Source organism: Canis lupus, chromosome 4 (assembly GCF_011100685.1).
Source record: "Canis lupus familiaris isolate Mischka breed German Shepherd chromosome 4, alternate assembly UU_Cfam_GSD_1.0, whole genome shotgun sequence".
Taxonomy (NCBI): Eukaryota; Metazoa; Chordata; class Mammalia; order Carnivora; family Canidae; genus Canis; species Canis lupus.
This window is the reverse complement of record NC_049225.1, coordinates 25,864,784-25,883,178: the sequence shown is the minus strand read 5'-3', so window position 1 is coordinate 25,883,178 and position 18,395 is coordinate 25,864,784. Positions and strand designations below refer to the sequence as shown.

The 18,395-nt window shown below is 38.0% G+C and overlaps 1 protein-coding gene across 6 annotated transcripts in view; it reads right to left on the bottom strand.

The window, feature by feature from the left end:
• The window catches only part of KAT6B (lysine acetyltransferase 6B), a 186,380-nt gene that overhangs the window by 153,911 nt on the left and 14,074 nt on the right, over positions 1 to 18,395 (bottom strand). For all 6 annotated transcript variants that reach the window (XM_038534424.1, XM_038534422.1, XM_038534425.1 and 3 more), the window contains exon 3: positions 16,945 to 17,822. In XM_038534424.1, coding sequence (XP_038390352.1) covers positions 16,945 to 17,565 — 621 coding nt within the window. In that variant the 5' untranslated portion in view covers positions 17,566 to 17,822. The remainder of the gene's footprint in view (positions 1 to 16,944; positions 17,823 to 18,395) is intronic.

Sequence of the window (18,395 nt, the reverse complement as noted above, 5' to 3'; positions counted from 1 at the left end):
CCAACACACTGAGAATCTCCTGACCTCCAATTTACATCCTAGACCCTGAGGAAGGAGAGGGGATTGGGGAGCCCTACCTTGTCATGTACCATCAATAAAGTATACTGTACCCAGCCAAAAAAAAAAAAAGTCAATTTAGAAAATGTACAGTCCAGTGTAAAGCTTTGAGCAACGCTGAATGAGAGGAAGGTAACTGGTAAGGTCAGGTGGCAGGGTAGGGGCCAGAGTCTGACAGGCAACAGCTCAAGGCATGCCCAAAAAGAAACCCATTCCCTACCAACTGTGTCAGATTTAATACAGCAAGGATCTCTGACAAATGCACTTTTACATCACTAAACCCAAGAGCTAATCAGCTAAAATAAACCCTTTTCAGAACCCTCAGGTTCACAAAATGATCATAAGAAGTTAGTGAAACAGGCTGGCTGACATACAGAGCTAGCTAAAGACCCTCTAGTACTCCTTTTAGGGGCAAATGATTTCAAGGGGGGCAGCCCAGGTGGCTCAGCAGTTTAGCGCCGCCTTCAGCCCAGGGCCTGATCCTGGAGACCAGGGATCGAGTCCCACGTCAGGCTCCCTGCATATGGCCTGCTTCTCCCTCTGCCTCTCTCTCTGTGTCTATCATGAATAAATAAATAAAATCTTTTTAAAAAATGATTTCAATAAATATGTTCCATAAATCTTTGGAAATGGGAATACTGTATCATGGAGGCCACTTGCATCTTCCCTCTTCTCCTACATTCCAAAGTAAAAGCAGAGACAGAGAGCTCCACAGGTTAAATAAGGTTAAGTGAAATAAAAGTTGGAAGAAAAAAAAAAAGAAATAAAAGTTGGAAAGTTACTTTAATTAAAATTTCAAGGGCAAAAGCAAAACTGTAGTAAGAGATTTCTGGATTTCTCACTCTACTATATGATTTTCTAAAGGCACCATAAATTAGTGGGAAAAGTAAGAATTACAATATATGATATTGAAACAATCCGTTTGCTATTAAAGCAAACACACAAAAAACAGATCCTTACACCATTTTACCAAAAGAAAAATTACAGGCTATTTTAATAACTTAAGTATAACACTACTAACCACAATCCAAAAAAAACAAAAGGACATATTAGTAAATGCCTTCTCTGAACCCAGGACAGAGAATAACATTCTAAAAATAACCAAGAAAAATCACAAAAATTGAGAATAGCATACAGTACACTTCATAGCTCTGCCAGAATAATATTTGCATACTTATAAAAATATAAACACTATATACAAATACTGATGTAAGCAAAAATAAAGGTTTAACACAGATGCAATGGGAAAGGGAAGGGAATATGCATGTAAGAGACCTTTATTCTTATTTTTGCTTGGCAAGAAGTCAATAGAAAATGTCTAAAGTTGAAATTTAAGAAACAGGATGTAAGAATGCTGTTTAATACAGAACTCTACCTTCCAGAAGAAAATTAGTAAATATGGTTCAAAGAGTTGAAGATGATTGCCTCCAGGGTACATGAAGAAGGATGAGGAGATAATCACACTACAGTTATTGAACAATGACCATTAAACATTAAACATGTTCGAGTTATTCATAATCAAAGAAACGCAAAGGAAAATAACAGGGGTTCACTCTTCCTCTACTAGGAAGCTAAGTGGATGCTCACTCTACCTCCATTGTGACAATATGTTCCAAAGGTCTTAGAAAATGAATTCATGTTTACGCCCCAGTATAGCTCCTCCAATAATCTCTCCTACGGGAAAGAATTACCTCCGTATACACAATTTTTTAGTAGCAATATTATCTGTGAGGGCAAAATAGGAACATCCTGTATGTTGAAAAACAAAGTCACAGGAGATACTTCCAGCCATTTAAAGTCACACTGCAAAGGATAATCAACAATACAGAAAAAGCCTCACAATAGATTTTAAATGTCGAAAGCAACATATAAAATTATATAGCTAATGTATTCCTCTTTTTATTTAAATATAACAAATATATACACATAGGAAAAAAAAAGACTGGAAGAACATAAAAAGTTTTTAACAGTAGTTATCTATAGGGTAAAATCTACAGTCATGGTGTATCACCCCCGAACCTTTCTGTATTTTTCAAAAGTCTGAACAGTGAACACATGTTACAAAAATACACTTTTCAGACTATTTAAATAACAAGAAGTGGGGAAGATCTACAGAAATGTAGATTTTAGCCACCCCTAGCCTCTGTAACTAGAGCAAGTGTCCAAAAGGAAAGAAGGTCTTTATTAGAAGGTGATACAGACATCTATTCACACTCCCCCCACCCGGCCCCCAAAGCAGAAGCCCTGCTGCTGGCCCCTCCACAACCTATCATGGCCTAGGAAAAGCTCACTACCTTGCCATCTGAGGGCCATGCAGTTGGAGCAAGCCACCCCCATTCATCTGTTTTATCTCAATTTGTCAGCTGAGGAAACTGAGACATAGACTAGACTTGGCCAGCAGAACAGTCAGGATCTGAACTTCCAGAGCCTCTTTTTTTAGAATGATCTTTAAGATCCCTTTCAGGGACTCCTGGGTGGCTTAGCCATTGGGCGTCTGCCTTTGGCTCAGGGCATGATCCTGGCCCTGGGATCAAATTCCGCATCGGGCTCCCGGCAGGGAGCCTGCTTCTCCCTCGGTGTTTCTGTCTCATTCTGTGTCTCTCATGAATAAATAAATAAAATCTTAAAAAAAAAAAAAAAAAAAGATCCCTTTCAGCAGAAACCAGGGCCTCACCCAATTAACACGTGGAGGCTGTTTCCTCAATCACCTGACTCTAGCACATCTATAAAAGAAAGTTAGCCTCAGGCAGAAATTCCCAAACTTCTGCTGCACGTTGACATTACCTGAAGCTTTTTTTTTTTTTTTCTGCGAGAGAGAGAGAGAGAGAGAGAGAGAGAGAGAGAGAGAGAGAGCGCGCGCACATGCGGGTAAGAGCACAAGCAGGAGAGGAGCAGGCTCCCCAATGAGTAGGAAGTCTGATGCTAGACTCTGGAATCATGACCTGAGCCAAAGGCAGATGTTTAACCACCAGGCTCCCTCATCTGGAACTTTAAGAAGTTCTAATGCCTGGCTCCCATGTTCAACATTGATTCAGCAGGTGTGGGGTATGCTCTGAGCTTCAGAATTTTTAAATGTTCCAAAGATGATTCAAATGTACAGCAAAGTCTGAGAACCACTGGCCTATGTCAAATGATTTGTTGAAAGAGGGGAGAGGGAGAAATTCCAGAAAAATACTCATAAGCATAAAAGCCCAACAATTTGCATAAAATTTCAGAGGTTCACAACCCCCTGAAAATAGACCTTGGACCTTACCTTAAAACACATAAACTTGGGGTCACCTGGCTGGTGCAGTTGGTTGAGCATCCATCTCTTGGTTTAGCTTCAGGTTGTGATCTTGAGGTCAGGGGATCAAGCCCCAGATTGGGCTCTGCACTCAGCACAGAATCTGCTTGGGACTCTCTCCCTCTCCTTCTGCCCTTACCCCCTAGATGCTCTCTAAAATGGATAAATAAATCTTCAAAAACAATACATGAAGTTGGTGATCTTAAAGTTCACCTGCAATTCTAAAACCTTATTCCTCAGTTAAATTATCATACAATAGTTTTACTGAATTAATTTATGGTAGACAAGAAATGAATGTGATGCTTTTTGGTTTTCTACTGAGCCATAAACTACAGCTTTAATTAATCAATTATTTCCTTTGGGATGTGTATTTGGGAAAAAAATAAGGAAAAGAGATTAGTCATATAACCTTTACTTTGTTTGGCACAATCCAAATTCTAGTTTAACCAAATGCAAAGATGTCTAGATAAGTGAACAGCTATTGTGAAGAGAAGGGGTTGGTGCGTATCAAATCATCTTGGGAAACTTGAGGGTCAAGCAAATTAAATTTCAGAACTTCTCAGGAGTTTAAATCTCAGAAGAGGGGCTCAGTTGGTTGAGCATCTGCCTTTGGTTCAGCTCATGATCCCGGGGTCCTGGGATTGAGCCCCATGCCTGGCTCCCTGCTCAGCAGAGAATCTGTCTGCTTCTCCCTCTCCCTCCGCCTCTCCCCATGCTTGTGCTCTCTCTCTCTCAAATGAATAAATAAAATCTTTAAAAGGAAAAATAAATAAATAAATCTCAGAACATTAGGGGACGTGGGGTGGGATGACAGTGATGGGCACTCAGGTGGGCAGTTGACAGGATGAGCACTGGGTGTTATGCTATATGTTGGCAAATTGAACTCCAATAAAAAAAAAAACTCAGAACATTATTAGCATCATGAACATCTTAAAAAAGAGTACTTCATTCTACCTCAGAACATCATTTGGGGAAAGCCAAATGTAGTATGTGATGCTATACTATAAATTTTAAGGGCAGCCTGGGTGGCTCAGTGTTTTAGCGCCGCCTTTGGCTCAGTGTGTGATCCTGGAGACCTGGGATGAGTCCCACATAGGGCTCCCTGCATGGAGCCTGCTTCCCCCTCTGCCTGTGTATCTGCCTCTCTCTCTCTGTCTTTCATGAATAAATAAATAAAAATTTTTAAAAAAATTAAGTTTTCTCAATGACTATTATAAACACTAAAAGGAACTTAGAAGTCCAAGTTTATAAGAATCCATTCAATATCTTTAAAATAAGTTTTTCTTCATGAGGTAAATAAGAGGCAGTATTGCATAGTGGTTAAGTATACAGACTATAGAGCCAAGACACTTGAGTTTGAATCCTAGCTCTACTACATAACAGCTCTGTGACCTTGGGCAAGTCTTTAACCCCACATGCCTCAATTCCTCCCTTCGTAAACTAAGAATGAAAAGAAGTACCACCTCATAGGTAACTTAACTGTATTTAAAGCACTTTACGTAGTACCTGCCTCACAGTAAACAATACAGAAACGTTGGTGGTTATTATACATTCCTATAAAAAAAAGACCTCAATCACTCTGAAAATGAACACTACCCACTGGTCATTTGCGAAGGAATCATATAGCTGCATGTCCTGGCAGGTTTAACTGATAATCATGATTACCATTTGAATATCGTTTATATTTTATAACTCCTATAGTGCCTGGTACAGTGCTTTATATTTTAAAATTCTATAGATACGTTGATTTCATCCAAATAAATGAGATACCTAGAAAGTGATGATGTGGCTATACTCAAACCTGTGTGCCAGGATTAAAACATCAGCTCCAACACTTCCTTTGTACTCTTAGGAAAGGTACCTTCTCTAGCCTGTTCCTTCATCTGCAAAATTCCATCAATAACAGTACTTATTTCTCAGAGTTCATATAATATTATTTTGTATATAATAAATACTTTATCTGGTACACAGTAAGCACTGTTTAATATTAATATCTTCTGCATGTTTTCTATAGAGCCTTCAAATCTAATATGAACTGTTTATTATGCACACTTTACAAGGTACATGTTTTAGCCACGTTCTTTTGCTTCTGTTGACATCACAGACAAAATGGGGAACTTAAAAATAGTCAAAAACACAAATAATGAATTTTAGGAGAGTCACGGCACTTCCTGCAAGATACATGGTAAGGTTCTACTATGTCAGATTAAAAACGACCTAAAAAGTGTGGTCTTGGTGATATCTATTTATTTCATTTTGCTCTGAAATTTTCAGAAGCTAGAAAAATATATACAATTTGCACCTGATCAATGTTTTGCAAACTGCCTGCAGGATTGTGTTCATACACCAGTAAGATTTATTGCTAACCAACATGCCATGCTAAATTGAAATCAAGATATTACACAATTTTCCAATAAAGAAGTAATTTTATAACTTGGTATAAATGCTTTGTGAGGATGTAATTGTTGGCATCTCGTTATATTTCAATAGCTGGTGGAAAATGAGATAAGTTGGAAGGTTTACAGAGGGTCAGAGCTCATCAGATGAGAGGATCATCTTTTTTTATCAGCTCTAGAAAGCACATTTACAGGCTGATAACTAAACAGTTATTCTTTAAAAATTGGAACAGTCAGTATTTCCAAAACATTCCAACTAAGTGCAGCTACTATGGAAGATTCTATTAAAACACTGTGAAATGAAAGAAAAGAATCCTTGAGGTTAACTGCCTTTGTGAATCTTGATATTTATCTTTTCTGAGTTTTTACTAAGAACTCAAAGAATATAATATATATCCACCTGTGTATTTTTTTCCCAACTTTATTGGGAAAATTGAGATACAATTGATATAACATTATAAGCATGATGCTGGTCTTATCCAAGTAAGTCAGTTTCTTTTTCAGCCTATTTAGAGTTTTCTAATTAAGGATTAAAATTTACAGACATAAAGTTCTTCTGATGACAGTATTTAAAATGTCACCAAAAGCCTATCTTATTAAGTGTCTCATATATTTTTTTCATGCACTCTGTGGGCAGTTAAAGAAAGACCCTTCTCTACAACTTTAAATGCACTTCTCAGGGAACATTTTGGATGTCCAAACTCCTATTGTTAAAAACTCTCGAGCTATTACTGCCAAATTCATCCTTCAGTTTGACTTTTGAGTCAAGAAACACTAAGTGGAAGCAGGAGGCAGCCCCTGTTCCTGTTCTTATGGAAATGATTCAGGAGGTACTATCAGACCTAGAGCTCAAGCCTCTTCACTCCCAGCCTACAGCTAGCATTAACCCCATAAACTGTGATTCATTCTTTTCTAAACAGACTTATAGACCATGTTACATCATTGCCACCACACCTTTCAAAATTCACAACCTCCAATGTAAAAACTAATTTAGGTGAGAATACTGAAATCACTGTCTGGTGGGCAGATTAATGCACCAGCATCACCCACCCCCCAACCGGTGTCCACTTCCTAATACCAAGAACCTGTGAATCTGTCACCTTATATGGCAAAATGACCCTAACAGGCAGGATTAAGTTAAGGACTTTGAGATGGGGAGATTATCCTGGATTATCTAAATGGCCCTAATCTAATCACATGAATCCTTTAAAAGCTGTTCAGGCTGTGGTCAGAGAGAGATCTAACTATGGAGAAATGGTCTGAGAGATGCCATGCTGCAGGTTCTGAAGATGAAGGGGATGGCCAGAGCCAAGGAATGCAGGCAGCACACGAAAGCTGGAAAAGGTGAGGGAGGAAACACATTCTCCTCTACAGATTCCCCTGCCCACACTTTTTTTTAACTCAGTGAGACCCACTCTGGACTTTTGACCTACAGAATTGTTAAGACAATAAATTTGCATTGTTTTAAGCCACTAAGTTTGTGGTAATTCATTACAGCAAAAATACAAAACTAATAGATCTACCAGTACCTTAGCCAACTGATCAAATAAACACCACCAGTAAAAAAAAATAAAATAAAATAAAAAATAACCACCAGTAATGAGACAATTTAAAAGGATGTATCTCCTGACATGACACCACCCAAATAGTATTCTTTTTTTTTTTTAATTTTTTTTTATTTATGATAGTCACAGAGAGAGAGAGAGAGAGAGAGAGGCAGAGACACAGGCAGAGGGAGAAGCAGGCTCCATGCACCGGGAGCCCGATGTGGGATTCGATCCCGGGTCTCCAGGATCGCGCCCTGGGCCAAAGGCAGGCGCTAAACCGCTGCACCACCCAGGGATCCCCCAAATAGTATTCTTGCCAAAATTATTAACCTTGAATCTGATCGTGAGGACACAATCAGATAAACACTAATTGTAAGACATCCCATAAGACAATTGGCCTGGAATTATCAAAAATGTCACCGACCGGGGGTGCCTGGGTGGCTCAGTTGGTTGAGCGTCTGCCTTCAGCTCAGGTCATGATTTCAGGGTCCTGGGATCACGCCCCACATCAGGCTCCCTGCTTAGCGAGGAGCCTGCTTCTCTCTCTCCCCCACCCCCTGCTCCTGCTCTCTCATAAATAAATAAACAGATAGATAGATAGATAGATAGATAGATAGATAGATAGATAGATAGATTTTAAAAAAGAAATGTCGCTGATATATTATGTGACACTTATACTCAAATAATAATAAATTTTTCAGGGGATCTCTGGGTGGTGCAGCGGTTTAGCGCCTGCCTTTGGCCCAGGGCGTGATCCTGGAGACCTGGGATCGAATCCCACCTCGGGCTCCCGGTGCATGGAGCCTGTTTCTCCCTCTGCCTGTGTCTCTGCCTCTCTCTCACTCACTGTGTGCCTATCATAAATAAATAAAAATTAAAAAAAATAATAATAATAAATAAAAAATAAAAATAAATTTTTTAAAACTGTAAGAAAATTTAAAAATACCAAAAAAGCCACTGATGTAAAAAGCAAAATAAAGAGGGAAAACTGTTCTCTATTAAAGATATAACAATCAAATGCAATGCACAATCCTTTTTTTTTTTAAGGTTTTATTTATTTATTCATGAGAGACACAGAGAGAAAGAGGCAGAGACATAGGGAGAGAGAGAAGCAGGCTCCATGTAGGAAGCCTGATGCAGGACTCGATCCCGGAACTCTGGGATCATGCTCTGAGCCAAAGCCAGATGCTCAACCGCTGAGCCATCCAAGCATCCTGTAATGCAAATCCTTAACTGGATCCCAGATCAGAAACAAAAGTTATTAATGAAACTTTGGGACCACTTGGGAAAATATGGTGTACTGGATAACACTCTTGTTTCACTGCTGAATTTCTTACATGAAATAATAGTATTGTGGTTGTATAGGAAAACGTTCCATAAAATTATTATGACAATATTATGATATCAAGATGTTATAATGGCAGACGTTATGGTATTAAGATGTTATGATGTCTGTCATTTATTTTCAAATAGTTCAGCCAGAAATTATGACTATGTACATATTTGTATACACACAACTTAAGAGCGAGAGAAAGAACAAATGTTAACAACTGGTGAATCTAAGTGAAAGATATACAGTGCTTACTGTATTACTCTTTCAACTTTTTGAAATATTGCAATTTCACAAGTTACAAACTTAAGGGGGAAATACCTTCCTGGTTCCCTTCACTACCTACCTTTCCCAGTCTCCTAGCAAGCTGCTTACAGCCTAACTGGAATAGCTTATGTTCTTCAAACAGTCCACACTCTTCCATGAGCAGACTGTTTTCTGCAGTTACTCACATCTCAGGGCTCAATAGGTAGGGTTGAGTTTTGATATCAGATAGAAGTTTCTATATGATATTTAAAAAAAAGAAAAAAACAGTTTTGGAAACAAGGTGATCAAGTATCAAACAGGAATCATCATTCGATGTCCTTAGCACTGGCTTTGAGTCTGAGCATTCTCTGCTTACGATTGTTTCTCTTACCTCATATCCTATTTCTTGAATTTCATCATTCCCACTTATGATCTGAGAGAGTCACAAGCATGGTAGTACACCATGGGCAAAAATCAGGACTGGCTGCATCAGAAACTACTACAGAAACATTCAAGTGCTGCCTGCCTCTGGCTCCCAGCCCACATCACTCTGAGTATCCCAGGCAGCCCAGACCAGAGCTCACCTCCTTCCTGTAGGCCTCATTGCTGTCCATATGGCAGCTTACTGACATCAAAGAAGATGGAAGAAATTATCTAAATTCACCAGGCTAGTCCCATTCCCTCCCTTGAACTGTAGAAGAGTCACTGATATCTCAATTACCTCTTCTGCAATACCTTTTTTCCCCTGCATGGTAAGATTTTGCAATGCTAAAAAAAAGGGGGGGAGGGAGGGTACTGGACTAACAGATGGAGGATTAAGAACAAAAGACCTCCCTGACAGGGGGAACAAGAGCTAAAATGTTTGTATACCTACCATAATAGTACAGAGGAACAAAAATTGAACTTGTAAATAAAATTAAGTTGTTCTTCTGAAACGCCTGTCTAGCTACAGACAGGAAAAGGCCCAGCATGGTTTCTATGTATGTTATGCTGTTTCTAATAGAAAGGACACAATCAAGCCAAAACAAACATCTGTTAAACAGTTAAGTTTGTTAATGAAACAAAATTGCAGCTGGTTTTATCAAAGATCAAAAGTGAAGCAAATTAGAGAAAGGATGTCTGAACAAAGCTGGTTTCTAAAAAATAATGGCTAAAGAATTCTAAACCTACTTGTCAAATTAACACAAATCCTTCCTGGATTTTACTTAGACCACTGATTAGTATTTATTTTGTAGCTTTGTAAAGACCAGACTAACAGTTTAAATCTAATAACATTCACTCTAGAGCTTTTGTCTTACAGATTTTTCGAAGTACTACCTTTCAGAAAGCAAAAAGTTACACTCTACATTAATAATCTGTGACTTAAAAGGCTCACATATAAAAGGAAAAACAATAGTATACAGTTTGCAACTCCTGGAGACAACTCTGGGAAAGCAGTCCAGCCCCAAGCAGAAGCCTAATAACAGATTAGCACTTCACAACATGCACTGTCATACCTCTTCTTCTTACATGTATAAACTCCCCATCGCCACCTGAGGTCTGTGAGATAAGGGTACCTACACACAAATAAAAACATGTTTTCTTCATGGCCCTGCTAACTCACAATGTCACAAACAAATTACATGGCTGACTCATTTGCTAACTTTGATTTAGTAAGCTAATTGATGTTTATGTACTCAGAAACATTAATAGATCAGAGAGATCAAGGTACCTGAAGAGGCCGACTCACATTTGAAATGCTGGTGTAACTAGAGGTGAGGAGTTTCATCAAATCTACTGTAGTTTACGTATCAGCCAAGAAAACAGTTTGTAAACAAAACAAAAAGTCATGGGTTTGACCATCAAAATTTGCCAGCACAATGATACAACAATGGCATTCTCATGTACCCTTTGTACGTGATTAATGCACAAAGAAAATACCTAAAAAAAAAAAAAAAATAGAGAAACCTTAAAATGTACTAGTTATTAAAATAAAGTTTGAAGAGAAAGAATGAATCTAAACCTTTGCCATTCCAGATCCTGTCAGAATGAATCAGCAAACAGCACTTAACTGCTAAATAACTTCAAAGCTATAAACCTAGATTTTGTTGGCACCGCCAATATAACAAATGTGGCTGTTATAAGCCAAACAGGTACATGGAATAGAACAGTAAATTCCTGAAAATTTCCAGAATTAGTCAAAAACTCACACCCATAGCATCCCTGATGTTTGGAAGAAAATGACATTAGGAAATCAGAGGAAAGCAGACAGATGTACATATACGTATCATTCCAGACAGGATCATGTGTTGTCAAAAGGGCAGCTCCAGTATCAAATATGTCTAAGATCCAAAGAGTTAAAAAGAATGTTTAAGACTCATTTTCACAGTCAAAAATCCTCTGACATAATGTTGCTACCTCACCTGAAGCCTGTTTCATTAGAAGTCTAGACAAGTCCCATCTTGATAAAAGCTCCAAAGTAGAACAAGCTGTCATGCCTCAGAGTACAACAGAAAGACTCATTCACTGTTCATTTTATCTTTCCCTTGACCCGACTAACTAGTTTGAGACAATCCAAGTGCTCTTTCAATAATGCCTCAACAACTGGTATTATCTGCACACAAAAGTAGTCCTCGGATAGTCTGCTATTTGGAAGAACTACTGAGGCTTAATTGCAGAAACAACATAAACTTCCAATATTTTTCCTTCCCTGACCCTGAAACAAGCAGGTATTTGGTCCATCTACTCTTCTACACCGTAATAGGTGTCTGTCTGACTTCAGTCATTCTAAAATAACTGACTTTCATCCATTCCAGTTCCAAAATTCAGGTTATACGGAAGAGTATATTTGGCGATGTTTAGGGCCTTATCCAACTTTCAGCTGAATACACATAGCTAAGCACTCTTTTGAGAAATGTGACATCTGCAATACAAAGGACACCAATTCAAAGGAAAACTAAGAAGGTCAACAGAGAGGAGGACACTTGGATTCTCTATAATTAGCAGATAAAAAATACACACATTTCTGCCAAAAAAGATCCAGAGTCTGAGACTATGAACAATTCCCCTAGGGCCAAGAGACTTCTGGAAGCCTGCCACATCAAAGAACAATATGGACTAGTGAATGGTCCTTCACAAAGTACAAGCGATTGGAAAAGTCCCAGAGAAAGACAAGGAGGGTCTCTCTCTGGGGCAGGGATAATGGGACTGGAGAGGCGAGGATAAAGTATAGAACACCAGGGATCCCTGGGTGGCGCAGTGGTTTGGCGCCTGCCTTTGGCCCAGGGCGCGATCCTGGAGACCCGGGATCGAATCCCACGTCGGGCTCTCGGTGCATGGAGCCTGCTTCTCCCTCTGCCTGTGTCTCTGCCTCTCTCTCTCTCTCTGTATGACTATCATAAATAAATAAATAATAAATAAATAAATAAATAAATAAATAAATAAATTTCATGTTAAAAAAAAAAAAAAGTATAGAACACCAAAGTAAGGGATCTAAAAATAATGTCCTCTTATTTATGGCATTTACACAACACAAGAAAGTAACATATAACACTAATCTTATATTTACGGAAATATTTCATACCAATAACATTGCCAAAAGCCCTAATAAAACATCTCCCTAAAAGGGAGTGGGGGACAAGCAGAATAAACAACTGAACAAGCCAGGACCACAAGTGATTTTTAACAGTATTGTCTCTCAGCCCCATTTTGGGTCATCTGTGTTCCTTTTTAAACTCATCTTCTTTTTTCTTATGGACAGTATCATTGTTTTTTAATCCTGTTTGAAGGCTTCTGCAAGATTCTGATAGAGTTATTTCATTTCTTCAAGGAAATAAACCATCAAAAGCCCTACCTGAGAAGCATCTCCCTTTCCAGCTATAGCAGCCTAAAATCAGAGTGCCTGTAGTATGGATATACTGGAAACAATATTTGATATTTAATAAATTATAGCAAAATATCCCCAATAAAGTGAAATACCATGGAATCTGTTTAAAATAGAACTAAACTGATTTCATAAAAATGCTAACGCCCAAATATTCAAATGGAATCTTAATGCTACAGTGTGTGGTGATAAGTGAAGTCTCTCTTAGATTATTTGACTTTCCAAAGTCCTCATAATCTGACCTAATTGAGCTTTACCACTTTTAATGAGAAACACTAATACTATCCTTTAGGAGTTCCCTCACCAAGTCAAAGATAAAGTTTTATCTTCAGTGGTTTAATTCATTTCCATATCACCTCACCAAAGAGAGCTTTCTTAAATAAATACAAAGAAGTTATGCTAAGGAGCCAGTGTGGTAATATCCAATTTGAATTCTAGACTATCAGAAGATGTGCAATTACATTTCAGAAAGGAAGGAGCCCTTCTATTTTAACTTGCATTGTATTCCTCCTAGCAGCCATGCATAGGAATGATGATGATGTTAAATCTAATTAGACACAGATTTACTACTTTCCTTACTGCTTTCCCGTATTGCTAATATTATAAAATAGTACCTGCTTTAAAAACTGTAATAAGCTCACTGCAACTACCAAATTTAAAATCCCAGAAATCTACTTGTTGAGGAAAAACTGCTTCTAAGCATTTGAGGAAATGGAAGAGATATTTTTATTGTTTTTTTTTTAATTTTTATTTATTTATGATAGTCACAGAGAGAGACAGAGAGAGAGAGAGAGAGAGAGAGGCAGAGACACAGGCAGAGGGAGAAGCAGGCTCCATGCACCGGGAGCCCGATATGGGATTCGATCCTGGGTCTCCAGGATCGCGCCCTGGGCCAAAGGCAGGCGCTAAACCGCTGTGCCACCCAGGGATCCCGATATTTTTATTGTTAATAAAAAGCCAACACTGTTGACCAGTACACAGCCCAGCAGTAAAGACTTCTGGAGTCACACTGTCTCCTTAGAATCTTGGCTTCACCACTTACCAGCTCTATGAGTGATCTTGAGCAAATTACTTAGGCTTTGAGCCTCAGTTTTTCATGTGCAAAATAAGGATAATAATGCAATGGCCCTCACAGTTATTGTGTAAGTCAAGGAGATAATAAATGTAAAGCACTTGGAATACTGCCAGCATTTAACACTTAAGAAATGCTAGTTATTATTTGTACTATTTTTGGTTTCATTTTCACAATTAAATGAAACTACTCAGCAAAAGTAACTAGAGTAACAGCTTCTCTGAGAGACATCAGTTGGCTAAATTGTGAGATTACTCCATCTCTGTACCAACAGTTGTCATTTATATCATAAATGTCCTCCAACAATGCAAACTCTACAGATTTCTAACACATCAAGAACGATGATAATCTGCCCTTTGAATATATTAGAGAAAGTCCCATATGCACAAAACCATAGTACAACCAGTCTACATTCAGACCTAAGTTCAGCAGCTATAAAGGAATAATCATTAAAGTCAACAATTAGCATGGTTTTAGTATAAGAAACAACAACAACAAAAAAGAAACAACAAATATTTTCTACAGTACTAAAATACTCACATTGGCTATTTGACATTTTGGGTCCATTTGAGAATCTGACAAGATAAAAACAAAACAAACAAAAAACCAGAACAGACCCTAACCCTAGAAAAACATGTGACTACAGACGGCTTTATATGGAATTTCTGGGGATCTGTGGTCTCTCCATCCCAAGCTCATTCATGGGCCCAGGTTAAGAATTTCTATTACATTTACTTAGCAAATCCACATGGTTGTAAACTATCATTTATAATCTCAAAGGGCAATATTCCATTTTTTTAAGGTTTTATTTATTTATTCATGAGAGACATAGAGGCAGACACAGGCAGAGGGATAAGCAGGCTCCCTGCAGGGAGCCCGATGTGGGACTCGATCCCAGATCCCAGGATTACGCCCTGAGCCGAAGGCAGACGCTCAACCACTGAGCCACCGTGAGCCACCCGGGTGTCCTGCAATATTACATTTTCAAGGAAAAATGACATTGCAATATATAATACAAACAATTTAACAGCTTTTGGTCAAATGGACTTGAAATGATATTTATTTCTTCTTTTTTAAGAATTAGATGATTAAATTAATCCTGCAGCTCATCTCCAAATTCCATTAAGAAAAAAATTTTAGGATACATTTTCTCTGTTTTCTTTGTCCTATGATGATGCTAACTGGACAATATAAAAAGATCAGCATCATAGAAAGAACAGTAACAACTGCATGCTAAGCAATAAATCACTCTGTTCTCAATCCTAGATACTTTCAGACATGAATTTTCCTTTAGACTAAAAATACTTCCATACAGATGCTGCATGAAAAAACTGATAAGGTTAGCAAGAAATGATGGGCAAGGTTAAAGAGAAGGATAGGAAAGGGGCTGTGGAAAATTTGTAGTGACTCCTATCTCAAGTTAAAGATATCCCCTGGATCACAAATTTACTGAAACAAACTATGAAGTTGCCTAAAGCTACCTGAATTAGTCCATGTACCTGGTAATTTAATTATAAAACCTTAATATACCGCAGGGTAATATACAGGTTTTAAAAATAAAGATATCCAAATCTATCAAGAAATGGCTCTGCATTCCCTTAAGGAATTTCCCCATGGCGTATAAGCTTTTATAAAAATATTTAATGAGAAACAGAGGTGCTTAACATGGCTGTGTCAGACACAGGAATTAGGATTTGAGTCACTCAATATATTTTTTTGAAACAAATGTTATTAAAATAATTTTTTCTTTTTGCAGGTTTACTTACTTCTTTCTGTATGCCACATTTTCTTACAAAGAATTGAGGGCTGGTTACACAAACACAAATACCACCAAAAGATAAAATAAATTTGACAAAAACTAATAAAATAAAAACATGATTAAGAAACAAATGCTAAGATTTAGATTAGTCTGTAGAAAGCAAATCACCTGATTCTACCCAGTTTCTGGAGCTGGGCCTCTATCAGCTCAAAGCATGGAGGGAAGCAGAATTCATCTCAAGAGCTAGCAGTATCCAAAAAGGAAAAGCAAGCCATCAGCCGCACAACTTTCTTCTTAACACTTGTGTTTCCATCACTTCTAGAAATATAGTCAATACATACAACCACCCTCTTCTAACCACAATGAAAGGCCTGAATTATTACAAACAATTTGCTGCAGCTCTACTTTGGTTTTAGTTTGGGAAGTAACTTCAATAGCTTTGAAACGAAACAAAAACCCTACTCCAATACCTAAAATTGGAGCTGTCACTTAAGGAGAAATCTCCCATGGGTGTATAAATACTACAGAAATAACATAAGACCCAAAGAAACCAAAGAGTATAAGAAAAGATACAGGATGAGACAAAATAAATATTCACTTTCGCCCACTGAGAAGTGGACAATAATAAATGACTTTACAAAGGCAGGATTTGGGTCACACATTAAACCAATTCCAGAAATGCACAGGTTATCAGTATTAACCTAACTAGTCTATAGTCTTCTTCTCTAGAAGTAATAATAAAGAGAAAAATTTACCAACTATACCTCAATAAAGCAGAAAAAAATAAATTATAAATAATTTTAAGATTTTAAAAGAGGGGGTGTCTGTCTGGGTGGCTCAGTGAGTTAAGCATCATCTGCCTTTGGCTCAGGTCATGATCCCAGGGTCCTGGGATGGAGCCCTGTGTCAGACTCCCTGCTTGGCTGGAAGCCTGCTTCTTCTTCTCCCGCTCCCTCTGCTTGTGCATACTTTCTCTCTCTGATAAATAAATAAAATCTTAAAAAAAAATAAAATAAAATAAAATTTTAAAAAAGAAAAATGTACAATGGCCTTTCTGAGATTTTTAAAATATATATGGTCCTGCCTTGATGAAGGAGGAGTAAAATTATCTATCCAGGTCCCTTTAAGCACTCACCAATTAAAGCTTAAAAAACAAATGACATAATCATCATATTCAATTCTTAACTGCCCAGGGAGGAAGCCCTCCATACACGGTAAAACAATACAGAACAATTTATATTATCAACAACATATACATTTTAAAATATAAAAAAGCCTCCTGTAAGGCAAAACAGTTGATTTCATTCAACTTCACTCGGAACTTCTGTCCATATAAAATTTAACTGAAACTGTACAAGTCAGATGGGCATTAACGACCTTCTCTTCACTTACCTGGTCTTTCTCATGGGGTAGAAGGCTGACAGGTGGTAGCGAGGATGGGAAAGCACTGGGATATTTGGGAGCCCCTTTGCCATCTAAGCTCCCATAATTGACCCTGTACTGCGGTCCATCTTTCAGTAACCTCCCGTTGTTCACTGCACGTTTGGCTCCTAGTCGCAGCCGCTGCTGAAAGGCTGGGTTGTTGGTGGTGCTTGTGAGATCACTTTGACTTCTGAGATACTTCTCGATGTTCTTCAGGGAGGAGCCATTTGGCTCCTCAAGTCCTTCAATTGCTCTCCTTAAAAGTTTATTCCAATCCACATTCCGGAGATCATTGCATGATCCCCTAGATCCCTTGGTTGACTTAGGAAAAGTGCCTGGTTTAACTGATGAAAAACGCCCAGGGTTGTCTGGGTCCTTATAGGAGGCAAGGCCTTTGTTGGTGACTTTGAGAACTGAGCCATCCTGAACACTGAGTTCCAGCTGCTCAGAGACTGTCTTCTTATCCAACCCGTGGGAAGTGCTGACTGCATGGCAAATTCTCTCTTCAGAGGGTCTTTGCTTTTGCTTTTTTATCTTCTGTATAGCTTCAAGAATCCACTCTGTATAAAGTGGGTTTGCAAGTTTTACCATGGTTGACAAATGACTTCTTCAATACCAAAATTACCCATAGAGGTTCTCCTTGTATTTAACAGAACTTGAACATTTAAAAGTCATTTACAACTCAACAAATGGGCAGAATATTCCAGATCTTATTAAGCAAAACCTCACAAACATCCATCCTTAAGAGATTAAAAACAGGACACACGGGCAATGTTGATAGATGTCTATTTGACCAACGGGAAAGACTGCATTCGGGCGAAGAACATCTTTCACAAGGAAATCAAGACCTTAAAGGATAAAAAGGGGGAAAATGTTCTTAATAATGGAACTGCTAAAAATAAAAGACTCTTCAGTATTACTTTCCAGATGCAAAAGGACCACAGAAGTAATGACAGGCAGGTATTATGTAACAAAGCCACAGTGACTAAATTTTCTAACCAGAAATTGGGTCACAGTCTGAGAAGGAAATTTTTTTAGGATTTTCACTAGTTATTTATATGAAGTCACTTATGGGGCATTTAAAAGATCACACCTAAGTTACTTAATGGATTAACTCTTATTGAAATGAGTAAGTTTACATGAGTGGTTCAAGATAAATGTCTATCATAAACATAAAACCAACCTCAAAGAACAAGTCTATGAAACAAAAAAAATCTTGTGAAAGTACAATTGACCCTTGAACAACGCAACAATTTTGGGCACAGAGTCAAAAATCTAAGTATAACTTCTGACTCCCCAAAAACTTAACTACTAGCTTTCTGTTAGCTAGAAGCCTTACCAACAACATTAACAGCTGATTAGCACATGTTTTCTATGTTATATTATATACTGTATTTTTACAATAAAGTAAGCTTGAGAAA